This window comes from Astyanax mexicanus, chromosome 18, assembly GCF_023375975.1.
Source record: "Astyanax mexicanus isolate ESR-SI-001 chromosome 18, AstMex3_surface, whole genome shotgun sequence".
NCBI lineage: Eukaryota > Metazoa > Chordata > Actinopteri > Characiformes > Acestrorhamphidae > Astyanax > Astyanax mexicanus.
The window spans coordinates 19976446-19996392 of NC_064425.1; the positions used below are offsets into that span (position 1 = coordinate 19976446).

Sequence of the window (19947 nt, forward strand, 5' to 3'; positions counted from 1 at the left end):
CATTTATTTATCTATTTGGTACAAAAAAATAACAATTGTGAGCACTGTAATGAATATATATCAAGAAATATAAGGTATATTTAAACAATATCATTACTAAGGTACCCCACCCCCCTATCATCAAATATCAAACTATCATAATATATTATTATATAATATAATATTATTTACATTAGCCATCTTGTTCTTCTTCTGTTTGCAACTACTTCTGAAATCTTCTTTAAAAATACACATTTATGTCGTAATCTAAGGCAATATTTTTATATAAAATTGACGGAGGTGACATGTTATGGTTGTGACAGTAGCATCCACAAACATGAAGTTTAGGGCTATTCCACTGAATGTGTGCTTTTCTGTCCCCAGGAAACTACATGTATAAATGTGCACACAAAATACTTATATACATTTTATTATTAAGCATAGTGTCTCGTACACTGACCTAATTGCAAAAGTATGATATGTAATCAAAAAATAAATAAAAACTTTGTTACCTGTCGCCACTCTCTATAACTATAAACTTTACAATGAAATATAATTCTTAAAATCCTTCAGGGATGTAATTTTGTGTTCAAATCCCATATATGCTTTAAAAATATATATATCTTTCATAATAAATCTAATATTTAAGTTAAAACACACATTTTAGTTGTGTCCCTGGGTTTCACTCATTCCTGTTACTGTATAACATTACCCCATCTTAAAAATGTGGAACATTTTGCAAGTCACATTTACAACAGGAAATTACATCAACAGTTTTTTCTGAAAATCACGGGAGGACCAAAATTAAGTTTCCTCATTTGTTCTTGTATATATTTGATCTTATTGTAACCATGACCGAGGAGGTCAATCTCAACACTCATTGCTGTTACCTAAATTAATTCTTATTTATTTTAAAATATACATTTTGGGAAAATCATGTTTGGAATGGTTAAACGGATGTGTTATTAGACTTAGAGTTGAAAAAAGAGAAAAATATGTTTAATTTGGAAGAGTTACAACAAGCAAATGGCACCCATTTGGTTGAACGGCCCAAAACATGTCGTGAGAATTACAGAAACAGTCAAGGGTTTTTAAAGACGATCCCAAACTAAACAATCCATCCTACAGCCTAAACATGAAACATTAAAATAAGGGCCAGTGCACCACGCAATTAAGTCTCATCTTTTCTGTCTTTACTATTCTTCACTAAAATCTTAAATTGCAGCAAATGATGTCTAATCTTTTCATAAAATGAATAAACTTTGTTAAAATATCAATTTCCACATCCTTTTCAAACTGCATTTCATTTGTTTAAAGGACGAACAGATTTTCATTTTTAAGAACACTTATTAAAATTATTTATTTATTTATTTCAGACCCCTTTTTAACTCATATTTCAGGATCTGGTCCACTGTGAATCAAATTTGACAAAGACGTAACGTAAGTCATGTAATATAAAGTAATGTAAGCATTAAAAATACAAAAAATATTTGAATGTTTCTAAATATATGAATAAAAGTATTCACTTTCAGTCTTTTCAAGAGCCTTAAAAATCAAAAGGGTTATAATTCTTGACAAAAAAAATCTCTTAAAGCTTCAAATCGTCTCTTGAAGGGTTCAAAGAATAAAAACTGCATAAAAGCTGACAGGGCTAACACTCAGATTTGCTGGGTCCTATATTAAGTCACATTTTTATACATTTTTATTGATGCTTGATGTAACAGCACTGCAACAAATGTAAAAGAAAGGTGTTAAATTAATCTTTTTTAAAATAACACTCTTTTAGGAAAGCCATTGCATCAGTTTTCTAAAGCAAAGTTTTATTGGTAAAATAAAATGCAATGCATGAAATATAGCATAAGTAACACAAATTTTATTCTTTCACACAGAATATTTTTTCTTTTGGATTTCAAAACTGCTGTTTATCTAAAATATATTATCTGTTCTTTGAACCACTGTACATTACCAGCAATAAGTGCTTTCTGTCACAATCTTCATCATCCAGGCCAAGTTCTACATGGTATAATGTGAATAACTTGCTAATAAATCTCATAAATAATAAAGCATTGAAAACACCTGAAGCTCTACAAAAGGAAATTCTGTACGAAAAAAAGCAGCAAGTCCTTTTTTTTTTGTTATGAAGACTTTCACACACAAACAAAATCCACAGAACACCATACACAGAACAGAATACTGACATACCTGCTGCACAGCACAGGGGATGGCTTTCTATTTTCATCAGGAACATAATGGGTAACACCTGTTAAACAACCAGCTGGGAGAAAACTGATTCTTCAAAGCCTGTAAGACGTCATTACAATTCAGCACTGGTCTCAGAAGCAGCACTAGCATTATTCTAAATGGTTAGAAAACATACTAATGTATAACTAAATAAAGATTTTCTTAATCTGTGCAGTGTTTAATATACCACGTTTGCCTAACATGAAGTCTTATTACAGCGTTTCCTTATTCTGGTCCCGGTGCATTCCTATCCTGCACATTTTGCTAATTTTATTTATATTCTGATTAATATTTTTATTATGAACTGGGTGCGAAACTATACAGAGCAGTGGTAGTATGCAATTTGGCATACTGAAGAAATCATAGTTCAAACCATTAAGCAGTAAAGCAAGTTAAAACTATATTACCTTTATTATAAACAGCATTATACTTGGTGAAAATAGGTTTCGAATCGTGGTTAAAACAACTTAACCTTCACTGGCTGGTCTAGAAAACTGTTACTGGTGTTTTTATCTACACTGCAAGCATTTTTTAATTGCTTCCGAGTAGACACCTCAGCTTTGTTACAAACTATTAAATAAGGGGAGTCACATGGGTTGCAATATTAACAACTAGAACTCATGTGACACCCCTTACTGTAAGTATCCTTTGTCTATTGCTTTGTCTATTTGACTGTTGTTGAAATGTACACATTATGTGCACACGACATATAAATTATACTAAGCAACTTATAAGTGAATGCTAGTTTCCTCCCTTTCAGTGATCAAAGCTACTTGACTAGTAATAGCTCAAGCTAGTGCAGATTCATCTGTCTGCTAAATGAGTGAGTTAATAACATGTCATATCCCTTTCTGCAGCTCACACAAGCAAAGCAGCAAGTCTGGTTTTACACAAGAACCCAGAAAATACCCAGAGAAGCAGATATTAGCTGGAGCTCTTCTTAAACACATACAGCATACAGCCTGAGATGATACACCATCACCACAGGAAATACAGCATGTGTAGTGCCTGTAGAAGGTAGGGAACGACCCACTGTGGAATTTTTCAGAAAATGACCTGCTCTATTCACACTTAGGCTCCCATAAACACCCACAATGTGTACTAGGGGGCTGACAGGATGAGGTCTGGGTAAGGTCTGGTACAATTTCCAGATTCTGGGTTTACTGAGCATGTGCAAAATGGGTTACTGTCAAACTGCAATCTGGAAAACCAGTAAATCAATCTGTTCTACAGTAGCGTAATGGCTTATTAATGCCTTGTAATACACTGCTATTTTTAACAAAGCTTGTTCATTAACTGGAGAAGTTAATAAAATAAATATATATGCACATTATTTAGCAAATTATGTAAATGTGTCTTGTTTAGGAGTTCTCCTGCCCAACAAGAGCAATTACCATGTCAAAAATAATTCAGTTATGCTAATTACTGTTTCTACATCAAAAAGAAATGTCAGATTTTATTTGGAAGTGCATTGTGGGCAGACAATCAATGACTTTCAGCTCTGTTAAAGGTAATAAACTCTCTGTATTATCAAACACAAGGTTGCATTCCACACTGTGGAAACTGATCAGAACAATCACCCCATAACAAGCCAACACCAAAACGTTATGTAGGGGATAAAACCATATAACTGCTTAGAACTGAACACTCTTGTTTTCAAGAAAACCACATAATTAAATATAATGCTTATAATACATAAATCTCAAAAGGCAGGACTAAGTATGCTTGTTTACTCTGCATTGATCTGCACCTTAAGAACTTTGCAGCAATGGACATCTTTTCACAGTGGTGTAATAACATTCAGAGTTTGAAACTCTATTTAAATTAAATACGCCAACAGGGATGGCAGTCACTGTATGTAAGACACTTCTACACTGATCTGCGAATCAGATTGTTTTTCTCAGGTTCTAGAAACTCCTCCAGCAGAGCAGAGGCCAGTTTCTTCAACTCATCTTCAAGGCTGAACAGATCTCTGTAAAATGAAATAAATTTGAATAAAAAACAATTCACAACATCCGGTCAAATTGAACTACCACCCTCCCCCTTTAGTCTTTAGTCACTTTTTGTATTACAGTCAGAACTTGAAAAGTGTACTTCAGGTCTAATAGTTCCTTACTTTAAAGTTACAATATTGGAAATTTAAAAACAAACTGTGCTACACAACCACTTTTAGGATCCTTCTGATACAAACCTCTTTCCAGGTGGTGCACAGAACTCAGTGTAGTACTTGATTTTTGGCTCTGTTCCACTTGTCCTAAGCGTGGCAACAATGCCGTTGTGAAATGTGAACGTGACCATTTGGCTGCTTTTGGTCACTGGGAGAACCTAAATAAAAAAAGACAGACAGAAATATTGCTAATAACACTCCCACACACTGTACGTACTGAAGTTAAGCCGTGTGAAGACGTACAGATACGTAAGGATACGTACAGATCTTTTGTCAGGTTGACTACTGTCATAACCTGTAGTCACATCTCTGACGTGTGCAATGCTGTATCCCCCACACTTCCTTGGATAAACACCCTCGTCTTCAAAATTTCGTAAGCGAGTAAATATTCTCTTGACTGTGGGAGGGTCGTTGCAGATAACATAAGAGGTTCTGGAAATGTGGAAGCCATAACTAGAGAAACATAAAACAAAAACAACATAAAGCAATTATACTGGAGAAGCATTCTGACTACAGCTTTGACAGTTACAGCATTAATGCTAGACCCATATCTTGATTATATAATGCCCACCATGGTGTTTAGCACATTACCATCCTCACCACAGTTATAATTTATTTGGATTGTTCCTGTTCTCAGATCTAATTAACTAAGCCACAGTCAAAAAAACAAACAAAAACACAAACATGATGTTTACATTTATAATTTATACATTCAATACTAGAAAAATGCTTCATTATCATGATTAGATTATTTATATATAGCTCTGGAAAAAAATAAGAGACCATTTTACCAAATTAAAAACCTCTGGAATTTAATTAAGAGGAAGATGGATGATCACAAACCATCAAACCAAGCTGAACTGCTTGAATTTTTGCACTAGGAGTGGCATAAAGTTATTCAAAAGCAGTGTGTAAGACTGGTGGAGGAGAACATGCCAAGATGCATGAAAACTGTGATTAAAAACCAGAGTTATTCCACCAAATGTTGATTTCTGAACTCTTAAAACCTTAAATATGTGAATATGATCTTGTCTTCTTTGCATAATTTGAGGTCTCAAAGCCTTTGCATATTTATTATTTTAGCCATTTCTCACTTTCTGCAAATAAATGCACTTAATGACAATATCTGTTGTCTGTAGTTCATAGAATAAAACAACAATGTTCATTTTACTCAAATATATACCAATAAATAGCAAAACCAGAGAAACTGATTCAGAAACTGAAGTGGTCTTTTAATTTTTCCAAAGCTATAGATCAGATTTAATTCTGTTTCACGTCATATTTTAAAAAGGAAGTATGCCAAAATGTTCGCATTTGTTAAACATGGTTAAAAAGACACTATTACAAAAAAAAATGTGTGTTTCAGAAAACCCACAGAAAACATGCTGCAGATATAGAACCAGAACATAGGGACATATGACACAAACAGAAAATAAAACATTTGATCAGTGCATGATTAGCTAAGAATGTGTATAAAAAACAAAATAATAAAAAAGTAGTATAAATGTAGAGGTAGGTGTATAATAAAGCAAATAAATGGGGAAAAGCATTACTCACATTTCATAGATATTTTGAAGTTGCTGGTTAAGAGTTATATTTTTGGTATGTAAATATGCTGCCATCTCCGCGACAACAGCAGCAGCACTGACTCCATCCTTGTCCAGCACCATGCTCCCACACAGAAACCCTTACACCATACAAACACTGGTAAACAACCACAGATCAAACTGACACATTTCAAATTGAACACAGAATCTAGATGGGTACACAGTAAAATTAAAAATGTTAATACAGAGCTTTTTTGAGTCAGGCCTGTGTATTTAAGCCTGTAACAGGAATTCTAGAAATATATTATATAATATAATATATAAAATATATAGATATTTTGTTTTAAATAACACTAATAAACTATTCAAACATTCAAAACACTGTTAAAACAACATGTCAGCAGCCGAACACCCCGTGACTGCAGTTATTCCCTAAATATGTTGGCATCACTAGGTGAATGTTTCTAGAAAGAACCTTCAATGCAATGCAAGATTACAGCACTAGAGGTCAGTGTAATAAAGTACATTATAATAAATCCTTTGCCAGTCATTTTAGAAATCACCAAAACAAATGCAATTGTTTAAGCACCCTGATAACTTTAACCAAAATCTTAGAATTTAAGTAAGTTCACGCTCTGGCTTATTATTAATGAATAATGGAAATTTAAACGCTTGATAATATAACACTCTAACTCATTAAACCATTAATCTCAGAAATCAAAGCTCCTCTTGAACTTCTCTAAGCAGCTGCCTATTAGCCTGAATAATAAAGTATTTAAAAGCATTTACATGTTACTGGGCTCCTCAGGTTATAACAAAATAGTTAATAGTTAACAGGAATGATGGAGATCACGTTGAAGTTTGAAAGATTAATAAGATTTCTCAGCAAAGCAGCAAATTAAAACTGCAAAACGGAGTGGTGGTGCACTATTCCACTGTGCAGCAACACCTGCACAAATATGACCTCCTTGTACTAGTTAACTGAAGAAAATCTGCGCCATTTCTAGGAGGTTTTAACAGCAGAATAATGATCCCAACACACTTTAAAATCCACAAGAACCACAGGTTAAAAGGTTTTGAACTGGCTCCTTAAATATTACTGACCAAACATCACCACTAATCTGTGGACAGGCCATTAATTCCTTAAAGAACTAGAAGTCTTTCAGATGAAAAAACAGGTAAAAAAATATCCCCCAAACAAGAAATGAAAGAGTTAGCCAATACAATATTTTGCATGTCACTCTATGAAAAGGTTTTTGGGTAAAGTTTAGATTGTTTTAATTTAAAAAAAAAATAATAATAATAAAAAGAGAAAATAAAGCTTTACTTACCAATGGACTCTTCAAAGGAAAAAATGACCTCCTTTCCTGTTTTTGTTAACTCATGGATTTTATTTCCAATCCATTTGAAGCCAGGCAATGTTTCCTGAGATGAGGAAACGTCAAACAGGACAAATGGAACAGGACACAGGCAGCCTTTCAATCAACAAGAATGCAAAGATTTACTGTACAATTATAGAAATGTTTCTTGCTATTTATTTATATATTTTTCCCTTTGGAACAAATTAAGCTTACTGTTACACTGTGAAACATTTTAAATATTCTTGTTTATGCTCCATGCATTTTTGTCAGCACCAGTAAAGACAAAAAAATAAGCCGTTCTGTTTATATCAAATGTATGACAGAGGCATTCACAACCTAAATTCATTCTATAAATGATGGCAATATCAGTTTGTAAAGTATGCCATCATACACATATGTGAGAAAATGTTATTGCCTTACACGAATCTAATCTCTTAAAGTTATTACTGACCTGAAAATGGAAGCCTTCCTTTTGCGCCAGAGCTTGAAGTATTTTGGAGGAGACTGTGGTGGCCAGCATGTACACCCTTTCTGTGTCTTCTGGGTCTGGATGAGCCTCTTTCCAGTTGTACAGCATCCACCAACCAAGCAATGCAGCCAGCTCATTCCCCGTGAATACTTTCCAACCACACCTGACCACAAAAAAAAATAATAAAACCAGTTAGATAGCGCCAAATTAGATAGAACAATGTGACAGTAAGTCTCTGTCCAAGCTGTCATACAATATAAATAAGTATATTTGTTCATTTAACTGTTAAACTTAAGCCAAATTATCTTTTTAAAACTTTATTTTCAATGTATGAGTATTAGGGTGGTGGTATCTGGGTGAAAAAGGTGATTTTTCTACTGTAAAAGGAAATAAGTCATTCTAAAATAGTCATAGCCATATCTTACTGCTGAATGATGCTGTCAACATTTATATCATGATCCTTTCAAAAATTTTGGTTGATATGATATAATTTCGATAACGGTATGAACAGTATAGAAAACACAGCCTGTGGTGCATGTCATTAAACACTGACATTATCAGGCTACAAAAGCCTATAAATGTTCTGCTGTTTCTGCTAGTCTTAAATGCAGTGAACTGACAGCAGCGTCCTGTAATGAACAACAGTCAGTAACAGATTATGTTAATACTGTATACCTCTTAAAATTCGATTCTAATCCTAATCTATAGTTATTCCACCTTTATTCACCAAAAATTGTTTGGGTGTAGCAGGACAGGAAATAAACATAGAAAGCCTTTTAACAACATATTTATTAAATAGTGCTATTTCAATATGATACAAATTACTTACTTGTCACATTGTTCTGCAACAGCCAGCCGATCTGCATCAGGGTCTGTGGCCAGCACAATCTTGGCTTCCTCTCTCTCTGCAAGACGAAGGGAGAGCTCCTGGATAGAAAAGAAGAAGAAAAAAAAACTCATTGCATTGCATACACTAAATACTCCATCCCCCAGTCCAGCCAAACACCCTAACAAGTATTTCCTGCATTCATCATACCCAATTCAGGTTATGCAGGGCTTGATAATGACATAATCAATAATCAGGAAATATCTGAAATTCCACCTCTACCAGCAATGGACTTATGATCCTCTAATTGAATGCATAAAGAATGCAATACAGCTTATTAGATATGACAAATACATCCTTGTTAAATAAAATAAGTAAATGTTGGCTTGGTGTTCTTACCAGAACTGATTCTCCTTCTTCTGGATTAGGGCAGCTGACAGTGGAAAAGTTTGGATCTGGATTCATCTGCTCTGGTACAGGGATAGGAGGTGGAAACCCAAACGCCTGAAATGCTCTTTGGACATATGAATGGCCAACTCCATGGAAAGATGAATGCACAAATTTCAAGGGACACCTTGTGTTGAGCTCTCTGAGGGGGAAAAAAAACAACAAAACAGTTATAGCTCAGGGATATGTACTATACACATGATTTTTTTAGCAATTGCCTCAAAGTGTACCTTTGGAAGCAGACAGTCCTCAGCTCCTCCATATACCAGCGACAGACGTCTTCCAGTGGATCACTCCTTAATGGGCTGTCCTCAACCAGGTCTTCATTCCAGGACTCAGACCATGGCTCAGTATTCTCTTCTATGCAGCGTAAGATCTCCTTGTCATGTGGAGATGAAATCTGAGCACCGTTCTGCCAGTATACCTGCACAAAAACACGATAAGACTACTGAACAGGACATATCTATATTAAATGTTGTGTCATTCTCTATGGAAAAATTATCACTACCTACCTTGTATCCATTATCCTCCTTTCTGTTGTGAGAGGCAGTGATCATCACACCTGCAGCAGCTCCAATCTTCTTTACAGCATACGGCTAAGGGACACAGAAAACAATGAATAATACATGTATTATCAATAAATAATTATTGAATATTAAATTTAATTAAAACCTATTTTCAGATGTTTCTATTTAAAGGTCATTGCTCATTTGTTTATTCAAATTTGTGGATTCTTAAATATATACATTTACAAAAGATTTTATTTAAATCCTTATTTATTTAAAAGTATAGCATTTCTTTGCTTCGTACTTTGCTTAAACCTGGAACATTAAAAAATGCATTTCATTATTACAATAAATTACATATAAAGGGTGAGTCTAAAAATACTCTTATTTCAGGAATGAAATCATGATGGCCCTCTTACCCTTGCTGGGGTATTCAGATATACTATATGCCCCACACATTTTTGTAAATGTCATTATATTTTTTTATTGGACAAAACTATAGGAATGAAACCTGAATATACAGTACCAGTCAAGTTTGGACACACCCCTTCTGATTTATTGTTGCTTTCTATATTTGTATTATTTTCTAAGTTGTAGATTAGTTACAAAGACATCACAAATATGAAGTAAACAAAAAAAAGTGTTAAACAAGCCAAAATATGGTTTATACCAAAGTAGCACTTTTTGCTTTGATGCCAACTTTGCCCACTCTCGGCAACTACTACTACCTACTATGTTAGCTATGTTCCTTCATAGTTTTAAAGTCTTTAATATTAATCTATAACATAGTAAATAATACAAATAAAGAAGAAAAAAGGAATTAGTCCAAACTGTTGCACTGTAACCTAGAGTATAACTGAGGTGTACTTGTGTTGCCAGCTATTTAGACTTTAATGGCTCTGTGTTGAGTTATTTTTAGAGGACAGTAAATCTATACTTTATTAGCTGACATGAGCCAACATGCAAAGCTACATTTGATTTAGCTTTACAATACAGGAACAATGTTTTTAAGAAAAAAGAAAAGCATTACCCTCCACATAGGGTACACTTTATACACAATTATAAGTTCTAAGATATCACATTATCTTACCACAAATGGGGTAGGCACATATGTAGAAAACAGATAAACTGGAATATCTTTACAAAGCATCACAGCTGCTGTCAGTCTTGCAAGTCTGCATACAAGAATAAATGGAAAAGTATCACATTAATCAAGAGACATAAAGAGCAGTGCATGGGCGTAAAAGACTGGCAAATAAAATCTTTTTAGTAATTAAAGCCGTCTAAACAACTTAACCTATGTGATCAACACACTTAGAAAACAGCATGACTGTTCAAAAAAACTACAATGCAATGTGGCTGGATGCTGGATTAATTTGAATAAAGTTGATCTCTGCTGAAATTTTTTGCTGGAGGGCGGGGCTGCGTTCAACGTCTCTCTGCGTCTCTCTCCATGGAAATGAATAGGAAGCATCAAAATTTACGTGCCAGTGGACAAGCCCCGTAACAGACACAGAGGGAGAGCAGGGTGTTAGCAGGGTTGTAGGTAATTGTACTGTACAGAGCCATTCAGTGGGAAATAAAGAGTTTGTAACCCGGCTTTAGACTAGCACCAGTCTCTTGTTATGTTTGTGTGTTCACTCTCTGCTTCCTGCAAACGTGCAGGGTTAACTGCAAGGACATAAACACAACTCAACTTTACATTTTTGATAAATCAGTGATCCGGAACTTTTTCTCACCAGATTTTGATTCTTTGAAAATTACGTGATTGGATTACACGATCGGATCAGGACATTACTAATATAACAACATTATTCTTATTATTAGCTCATCATTTTGATCGACATAAATATATACCATCAACTAAACGTTATAAAGCTGAGCCTTATTACAGTAGTAGAAGAGTATCTCTTAAGACAGCCAGTTTTACAGAGTCGTTAATACCACTGTTGTGCAAAACAGGTAACTGCATTTAATATACCAGCTGTTACAACCCTTTAGATTGTCTAGGGATAAGAGGGGCATGTAACATTGTGGATAAGTTAAATGAGTGTATGGGTGTGTGAAACTGTGAGGGAGAAAACCATTTACTGAAGCCACAACAGCATATATTAAATGCACCAGCACACCAGCATATAAACTATTGGAAATGCTTGATGCTAAGCTGGTGAGCTTTGTTTCGGTAGAAGTAAAACTTTAACATGTCCTAAACTGGAACACTTGCAAACACCTGCAGCACTCAATTTACATGCCAGTTAAACATTCCTATAAATACTTAAAAATGTCCTTAAAGTGAAAAATAAATAAATAAATACAAATTTGTGATTGTTTGATGACTACAAAGATATGCAGAAAATGTGCATGTCAGCATGAATGTTTTTGTACCTTTCACTGGTGCAGCCACTGCACTCCTGTGCTCGTGTGTCGTAGCCAACCACCAAGCCTCTGCTACTCAGATCAGGGAAACACTTGGCCAGATATACGTACATACCCTATAATGAAACAGGGCAGGAGGTTACACACATGGAAAATGACTGCAGGCTAAAGAGAACACTGCATGTTTACATAACACAGCTCCATAAAAGAATAAGGACAAGAGTTTCAATATGTAACCTCTGTATTACTGCTTAGTCCTGGGAACATGCTTTCGTCGATTGATTTTTTTCCCCTCTCTAGCACACTTAGTAATTAGTTTACAAGTTCAATTAGCTTTGTGTTAGGTATGAGAAATCACAAAAAATGTCAATAAACTCACAGAATAAAACCAAACTTCATGCTGCATCTTTTTTTTTTAACATCAAGCTGCAAGACTGACATACGTAAACTAGAAGATAAAAAATGTTTATATCCTAAAGTTAAGGTGTTGCTCTGAGTGTAGAAAGATTGTCATATGAGATCCTGATTTATGTTGTGTGGTTTCTGGTGTGATACAATTTAAGCAACAACAAAAAAATTGAGTTCCGGTCCAAAAATAGTTTTTCCAATTTAACTGAAAGTATCTTCCAGACAAAACAGGATTGCAATGGACAATGAAAAATAAAGGGAAAAACAACATCCAACAGAAAGGATTCAAAGTTCAGACTACACTTCCTGCCTTTGCTTGATCAGAAAGCTATCCACCCCTCCTACTCGGTTACCGGGGCTCATACTGATTTAAGTGCTTTGAAGCTCTCAGCCAGCATATCTCAGCCTCCCTGATTCTAAACTTCACTGAGCTGGCCAAGTCATTATGCCTCAAATAACAGATTTGTTAAGATGCATAGACAACGCTTGTAAAGTACACAAATATCTCAGATAGTCTGGGACTTCCAGACAAACTGTATCTGTACTCCTGGTCATAGGCTCATACAATATCAGTACCTGACCAATTTCATAAGCAATACTTCATTTTACCACTGATTGTATTTTAGAGATGTTCTGACCAAGCTTCTTAGATCCATAAAACCTTCCTGCATTGATTTTAAAAACTGACTGTTAACTTTCCACCTAATATGTCTGCCCCTGTAGAGATGATCAATTATTATCAAGGTTATTTATTTCTACGGGCAATGAATTTAACACCATGGGTTTACAGTGTATCTGTATGTAAAGCATCCCATTACATATATGTTAAGTGAATGTTTAAATAATAATTTCTTCTCCCATAACTAATTATAAAATAAGCCGAACCTGTGTTGACTGGATTACAGTGAGATCGTTGACACGAGAAAAGCCAGCTCCCATAGCTGCTCTCAGACCAGCAGTTCCAAAAGTCATCCTGGAGCCCAGTCTCCTTCTGAGTTCCTCCACACGCCCTTCCTGCACCAGGATTTTGATCTGCTCACGGGTCGCTCCATTCTAAAATAAACACAAACGCTGCACCTCAGACATCATTCTGGTAAAGCAACCTACTTTTAGGGATTATTGTGATGTCACAAAAACATTAAAAATAATCTGTCATCTTCTACCTGCCAGATGTTATAATATTTTTTGATGCTTGATGACACAGCCAGTGGCAGAGATAAAAGAGCCTCCCCCTCTTTATTTATTCATAGATGGCATGAACAGCTTCTGCTATTTTATAAGATGACTCAGCAGCTGGAAGTCAGCAGAAATGCAAGTCATGTAAGTGAGCTTTGGTTTACCAGCAGTAAAACTGATAATTAAGTAATAGATTCACGTGGACAACTTGTGCAGAAATGGAGGTGGAACACAGCACTGGGCAACCAATAAAAGTAATAAACCCTCATAAGATCCATCAAAATGGTCTGGAAATCTTAGTAAATGGACTTTTACTTCGGTCAGAAACCTGTAAAGAACACTTTTATATTTATATTTAGAACGCTTTTCCTTAACTGAAAATAAATATAAAGAAAACAATAGCCTGTGCATAACTTTACATGGTTATGTCTGTTTACAAAGAAAAATAATATTTAGAATAAGAAATTGTTATTCGAGAATCGCCATATATATTTGTAGAATGTTGAGAATTTTTCTTTTTTTACAATATTGTCCAGCCCTAAGTTTAACCCTAAAAATAGACCAGATAATTGGATTAAATATAATATTGAGTACATTTTAAAAAAGGTAAGAGCGTCTTAAGATTAATGTTCAAAAAGAATACAAAGAATGTATACTGAGTAAGAAATGTAAATACTAAGGATTTCACAAAGCTATTCTCAAAAATAAATGCAAAAAAAGGTAAAAACATAACACAATTATTCATTGGTTTGAATCATGCCCCAATTACTGAGTATGGGTACTGACAGTTTTTCCGTTTTAGAAAAATCAACAGTGTTAAACTAATCTTTCTTTAAACTATAAACTACAGTAAATAGTTTGTTATACAAACACTATCCCCCTGTATGTCACTGGACCCTCTAAATTACAAGGTTAATAAAAGCTGAAATATCAATATTGCTACTTGCAACACTGCTGCACACTGAACTGATAAAATGAGTCCGACAGCCTCACCAAAACACTCCAAACAAACCAGCAAACTTCCAATCAAACGCAGCTGTTAAACTGTTTTCTACAGCTACAGTACTGTTTGCAGGTGTTATGTAATAGTGAATATTGAAGTTACACCAATTTCCTGTAACATAAATGCAGTAGAATAGAAAACTGGCCTCAAGATTTACTGCAGCGCTATTAAAATGTTGACTGCTTAACAATCTAATAATTATTTAGTGGGGGAGGACAAAGCATCAGGTCTGAAAAAAAAAAGTTGAGTATTAGGGGTTTACCATTATGTGCTTTGTACTGAAACATCAAGGCACAAGCGCTGCAGTCTGGTTTGCACAGTCATGTGAAAAATAAAAGTATGGGCTAAGCTAAGGACAAAGTCTATGTGCTATAATATAAAGACATAAAAACATTCATAACGAAGTAAAACCAAAGGATGAACCAGTCAGAATCTTAATTTCAGGTAGATAGTTTGATTTAGCAAAAGAAAGTAAGCATCAGCAGATCATCAACCATTTATCCAAAAGTGACCTACAGTGAGTCCAAGAAGTATTTGATCCCTTGCTGATTTTCTTTGTTTGCCCACTAATAAAGACACTATCCTTCTGCACTTTTAATGGTAGATATATTCCAACATGAAGAGACAGAATATCAAGACAAAAATCCAGAATATAATTTTAAAGAATATATTTTAATTAATTTGTATTTCAATGAGGAAAATAAGTATTTGATCCCTCTTGCCAAACACACTCAATACTTAGTGGCAAAGCCTTTGTTTGCAAGCACAGCGGTGAAACGTTTGTTGTAGTTAACCACAAGTTTAGCACACACACCAGGGGGAATTTTGGCCCACTCTTCTTTGCAGATCCTCTCTAAATCATGAAGGTTGGTGGGCTGTCGCTTGGCAACTCTGACCTTCAGCTCCCTCCATAGATTTTCGATCGGATTGAGGTCTGGCGACTGGCTGGGCCACTCCATGACCTTAATGTGATTTTTCTTGAGCCAATCCTTTGCTGTATGTTTAGGGTCGTTATCATGTTGGAAGACCCAACCACGGCCCATTTTCAGATCCCTGGCAGAGGGGAGGAGGTTGTCCCTCAGGATTGTGCGGTACATGGCTCCATCCATCTTCCCAGTGATGCGGTGAAGTAGCCCTGTACCCTTGGCAGAGAAACACCCCCAAAACATTATGCTTCCACCTCCATGCTTGACGGTGGGCACAGTGTTCTTGGGGTCATAGGCAGAATTTTTCTTCCTCCACACATGGCGGGTGGAGTTGAGGCCAAAAAGTTCAATTTTGGTCTCGTCTGACCACAAAACCTTCTCCCAATAACTTGGTTCATCTTTCAAATGATCATTGGCATACTTGAGGCGCGCCTCCACATGTGCTCTCTTCAGCAGGGGTACCTTTCGGGCACTGCAGGATGTGAATCCATTGTTGCGCAAAGTGTTGCCAATTGTTTCCTTGCAAACTGTGGTCCCAGCTGCCTTCAGGTCATTTGCTAACTCCTGCCGAGTGGTTGCAGGACGATTTCTGACCGTTCTCAGCATCATTGCCACCCCACGAGGCGAAATCTTCTTTGGAGCACCGGGCCGAGGTCTGTTGATTGTCATGTTATACTCTTTAAACTTTCTGATAATTGCACCAATAGTTGTTACTTTCACATCCAACACCTTACTAATCTTTTTGTAGCCCATTCCAGCTTTGTGAAGGTCAACAATTCTGACTCTGAGGTCCTGTGACAGCTCTTTGGTTTTTACCCATGTTGGAGACTTGAAATCTGTGTGATCTGTCTGATTCTGTGGACAGGTGTTTTTCACACAAGTGATTAGTGAGAACAGGTGGCTTCAGGTCAGGTAACAAGTTGATTGGGAGTGTCTAACTGGTCTGTAAAAGCCAGAACTGCTAATGAATACTAAGGGATCAAATACTTATTTCACTCCATGAAATACAAATCAATTAATATATATTCCTTAGAATATTAAAAAGAAAATCCAGAAAATAAATCTGTCTCTCCATGTAAGAATACATCTACCATTAAAAGTATAGAATGATCATGTCTTTATTAGTGGGCCAACGAAGAAAATCAACAAGGGATCAAATACTTCTTGGACTCACTGTATATAATCTACAATTAACATACTAAAAATTGTATACATTTTCAGCAGAGGTTCAGTTCCCCCCCCCCCCAAAAAAAAACACCTAGACAAAGGACTGTGTATTATGTGACTCTTCTTATGTGATTTTTTGATTTCAGTTTGAAGTATTGCTTTGTCTATCTGAACTGTGTGACCTCCAAGAACACGGCACATGATATGAAATCTTATCATCTGTCTCTAGTAATCCTACTACAATTTGGTGTCCTTCAACTTTTGAAACTATAGTTCAGCAGTGCATGAATGCAGATATGGAGGGCCAGATTCCTGTACAGATAATCTGCATGAGTTTTCTGTTCAAGCACACCTGATTCAACTACCAGCTTTGGTCATGTATCAGTGTTGCTGTATTTGCATTCCCTTCTAAACCATATGGTATAAATTTATGATAGCACCTTATTTACAAGGCAAATTTAAAAGTACACAGTAGCTATGTATGCTCTTTCTGAAGCCTGAGGGCAAAAATCATCTTATCATCCTGTTGTCTGTAAGAGTTGTGTGATGTTATCTCATGAGTGAGGTTGGTTCTTGGCAAGGCAATGTTTTTGGTACAGTATAATGGGACCAGGGTGATCTCACACTATTTTTGTAAGACTGACCTTTACAGTAGCTTCAGTTGCTGCTGAACTTTGAGCTTGTGGTACAGTTCAAAGATCTGGAAGATCCAGCACTATTTCATTAGTTAACAATGAATGTAATCAGCTGCTTCAAGGAAGATGGCAAAATACATGTTCTGAGAGAATCCTCAGCTTGCTTAAAATCCAAATTTCACTGTGTGAACAGTGTCAGAATTAAATGAGAAGGACCAACCCTAGCTAGCTGTGTGTTTTAGCTGTCTGTGGTTAAACTATGGCAAACAGTTTTACAGTGGTTTGAGCCTTTTTTCTTCCAAAAAAATACAATGAAATCAGTGCTATAAAGGGTTAACACACCCTGGTCCAATGTGTCAGTGTCACCACTGCAGCTGTTTGCAGTAGTTCAATAGCAGCCAGATAAACACATCATTAGTTAGTTAATGCTTTAGCATTATTTCCAACAAAAGTGGTCTATAGCTGCATAATTGTCCTGATGCAACAAATAAAAACAAACACAGTTTTAGTAAGTGAACAAAAATGAATGGTGTAATAATAAATGTAAAGAGATGGTGTAATAATATTAATAAAAAGTGGTTTGTTGCCTGAGGGCCGTGCCATAAAGAATTAACGTTAACGTTAGTTATATAACACTACTTATTTAGTTGGTTAATTGGCTGGTAAATTAGCTAGTTAGTTAGCTTAGCTAGCATTAGTCAGTTTGTTAAGTTTATTAGTTAACACTAGATATTTAGTTAATTGGTTGGTTGGTTAATTAGTTAACACTAGTTATTCAGTTAGCTAGTTAATTGGTGGCAAATTAGTTAGTTAATTGGTGGTATTAGTTAACTTAGTGCACTAGTTAGCTTAGCTAGCATTAGTTAGTTACCACTCGTTATTCAGTTGACGTTAATTAATTGGTTAAGTTGGCTAGTTAGTTAGTTAGTTAGTATTAACGTTACTTATTTAGTTAGTTAAGTTAATTGGTTGGTAAATTACTAAGTTAGCTAGTTATTTAGCCTAGCTAGCTTAGTTAGTTAGTTTAGATAGGTTAGCTATAGGTTAGACATCTGTCCAAGTTCTCCAGATATCCAAATATTAACACGAACATAAAGACTGAAGTTCGGTTAATTAAACGGTTTTCTTTTTCAAGGGTGAACTGTAACGTTAATATAGTTAGATAATCTAGCTACCAACTATTAATCTGTACACAAAGTCCAGGGTCCCTATAAACGGAGCGGAGAATTCTGGCGGGCACAGCCACACTGACCTTATCCCAGGAGATCCACTGGTTGACCAGTTTATCCAGAGCGGGGTCTCCGGTGCTCAGCACACAGTCAGAGTTAGCGTTCAGGTCCTCATTTGGCCACATAACTATAATCAGCAGCAGCAGACACGAACACACGCTAAATCGCGCCCTGCCTGATTTCTCAGTTCCCTCGCGTTAACTCTGGATATTAGTTTGATTAATTCAATCTACTCCGAGAATCTAAAACCGGAGCAGCGGTTTAGCGCTTTAAACCGGTCAGGTTATCACACACATCCCGGCAGCGGCAGCCTCGCAGCGTTAACGCTAGCTGCAGAAAACAGCCGCTGCAGGATATCGCGAGACTTCACCAAAGTGGACGCGTCAGAGCCGGTGTTCTGTCGAGACTTGCTACCCATCGATACGTGCTTCTTTACGACACTGCGCATGCGCCGACCAACATTTTTAAATACTAGCCTATTCAAATATTTTTTAGATTATTTTGGCAATTCATCTGGCTTTTTTCTTTTTTTCTTTCTTCCTTTCTTTCTTTAATTACTTATCTTTGACATTGCTGATATGTTGCTGTTACTTCTTGTTTCCTGTTTCAATCTATTACTGTACCTATTCGTATAACTAAAAAAAAAAAAAAAATATATATATATATATATATATATATATATATATATATCCTAGCTAGGCTTTTGTTGAGAGTATTTTGTAATAAGGTTTTTAAGAAACCTTCTTTTTTGGTATTTTTAACGTTTTAAAAATTAAATACTACTAGGGTAGCACGGTTTGACACTGTAGCTCAACTCGACAGAACACCGCTTCACAGAGAGCCTGCCCGCTCCCTGTAATACTTATATCAGTTAAGGACCGCTAACCGCTAGAGAGAGCCCGCGAGGGAGTCCTCAATAAATAGGGTTAAATACAGCTTAAATGCAAAAAAAAGACATTTAAATAGTAACTAATCACTTGTCCAGTATGGTACTCTAATTGTAGACAGTAGAATAAAGTATTTTGCTTAAAAAAGGATATAATATTTTCTCCAGCAAACGTGGTTTATGCTGCAAAGGTGCTAACATTACTGCTACTGTGAGCTAACACTGGTAAGCTTCAGGGCCGTGCAAACTCAGAATTTAAAGCCCTTACAGGATGTTAAATTGAATTTAAATTGAAATGACAGAAAGTGGAATTAAATTCCTAGCAATTCAGATAAATTTATTCATCTTATATATCAGTGAAAATGTGTTACTTTTAACATACATCTTTCTTCCAAATGGAAGCAAAGACACTAATATTAAGCATACATTCCCTTAATAAATATGAATTACTGAATGAATTCCCATCTACTTCTCACAATTCGAATTTAAACTGCAATTCCGCCTACTGTTTGCAATCAGAGCTTATTTAAAATCCTCATAACTGGAGTTCAAAACTTCTGATGCATTTCGTGTTGAGAAGTGAGCAAATCTTTGAGTA

The 19947-nt window shown here is 35.6% G+C and overlaps 1 protein-coding gene across 1 annotated transcript; it reads right to left on the bottom strand.

The window, feature by feature from the left end:
* Positions 1–1778: 1778 nt before the first annotated feature.
* pgm2l1 (phosphoglucomutase 2-like 1) lies at positions 1779–18798 on the bottom strand. The gene is made up of 14 exons (XM_007236781.4): positions 18487–18798; positions 13213–13380; positions 11929–12035; positions 10634–10718; positions 9550–9633; positions 9268–9461; positions 8990–9179; positions 8594–8691; positions 7747–7927; positions 7266–7359; positions 5945–6074; positions 4651–4840; positions 4412–4545; positions 1779–4192 (listed from the first exon to the last, which is right to left on the bottom strand). The coding sequence occupies exons 1-14, from the start codon at positions 18586–18588 to the stop codon at positions 4090–4092; spliced, it is 1860 nt and encodes a 619-aa protein (XP_007236843.3). The 5' UTR covers positions 18589–18798; the 3' UTR covers positions 1779–4089.
* Between the last annotated feature and the right edge of the window lie 1149 nt (positions 18799–19947).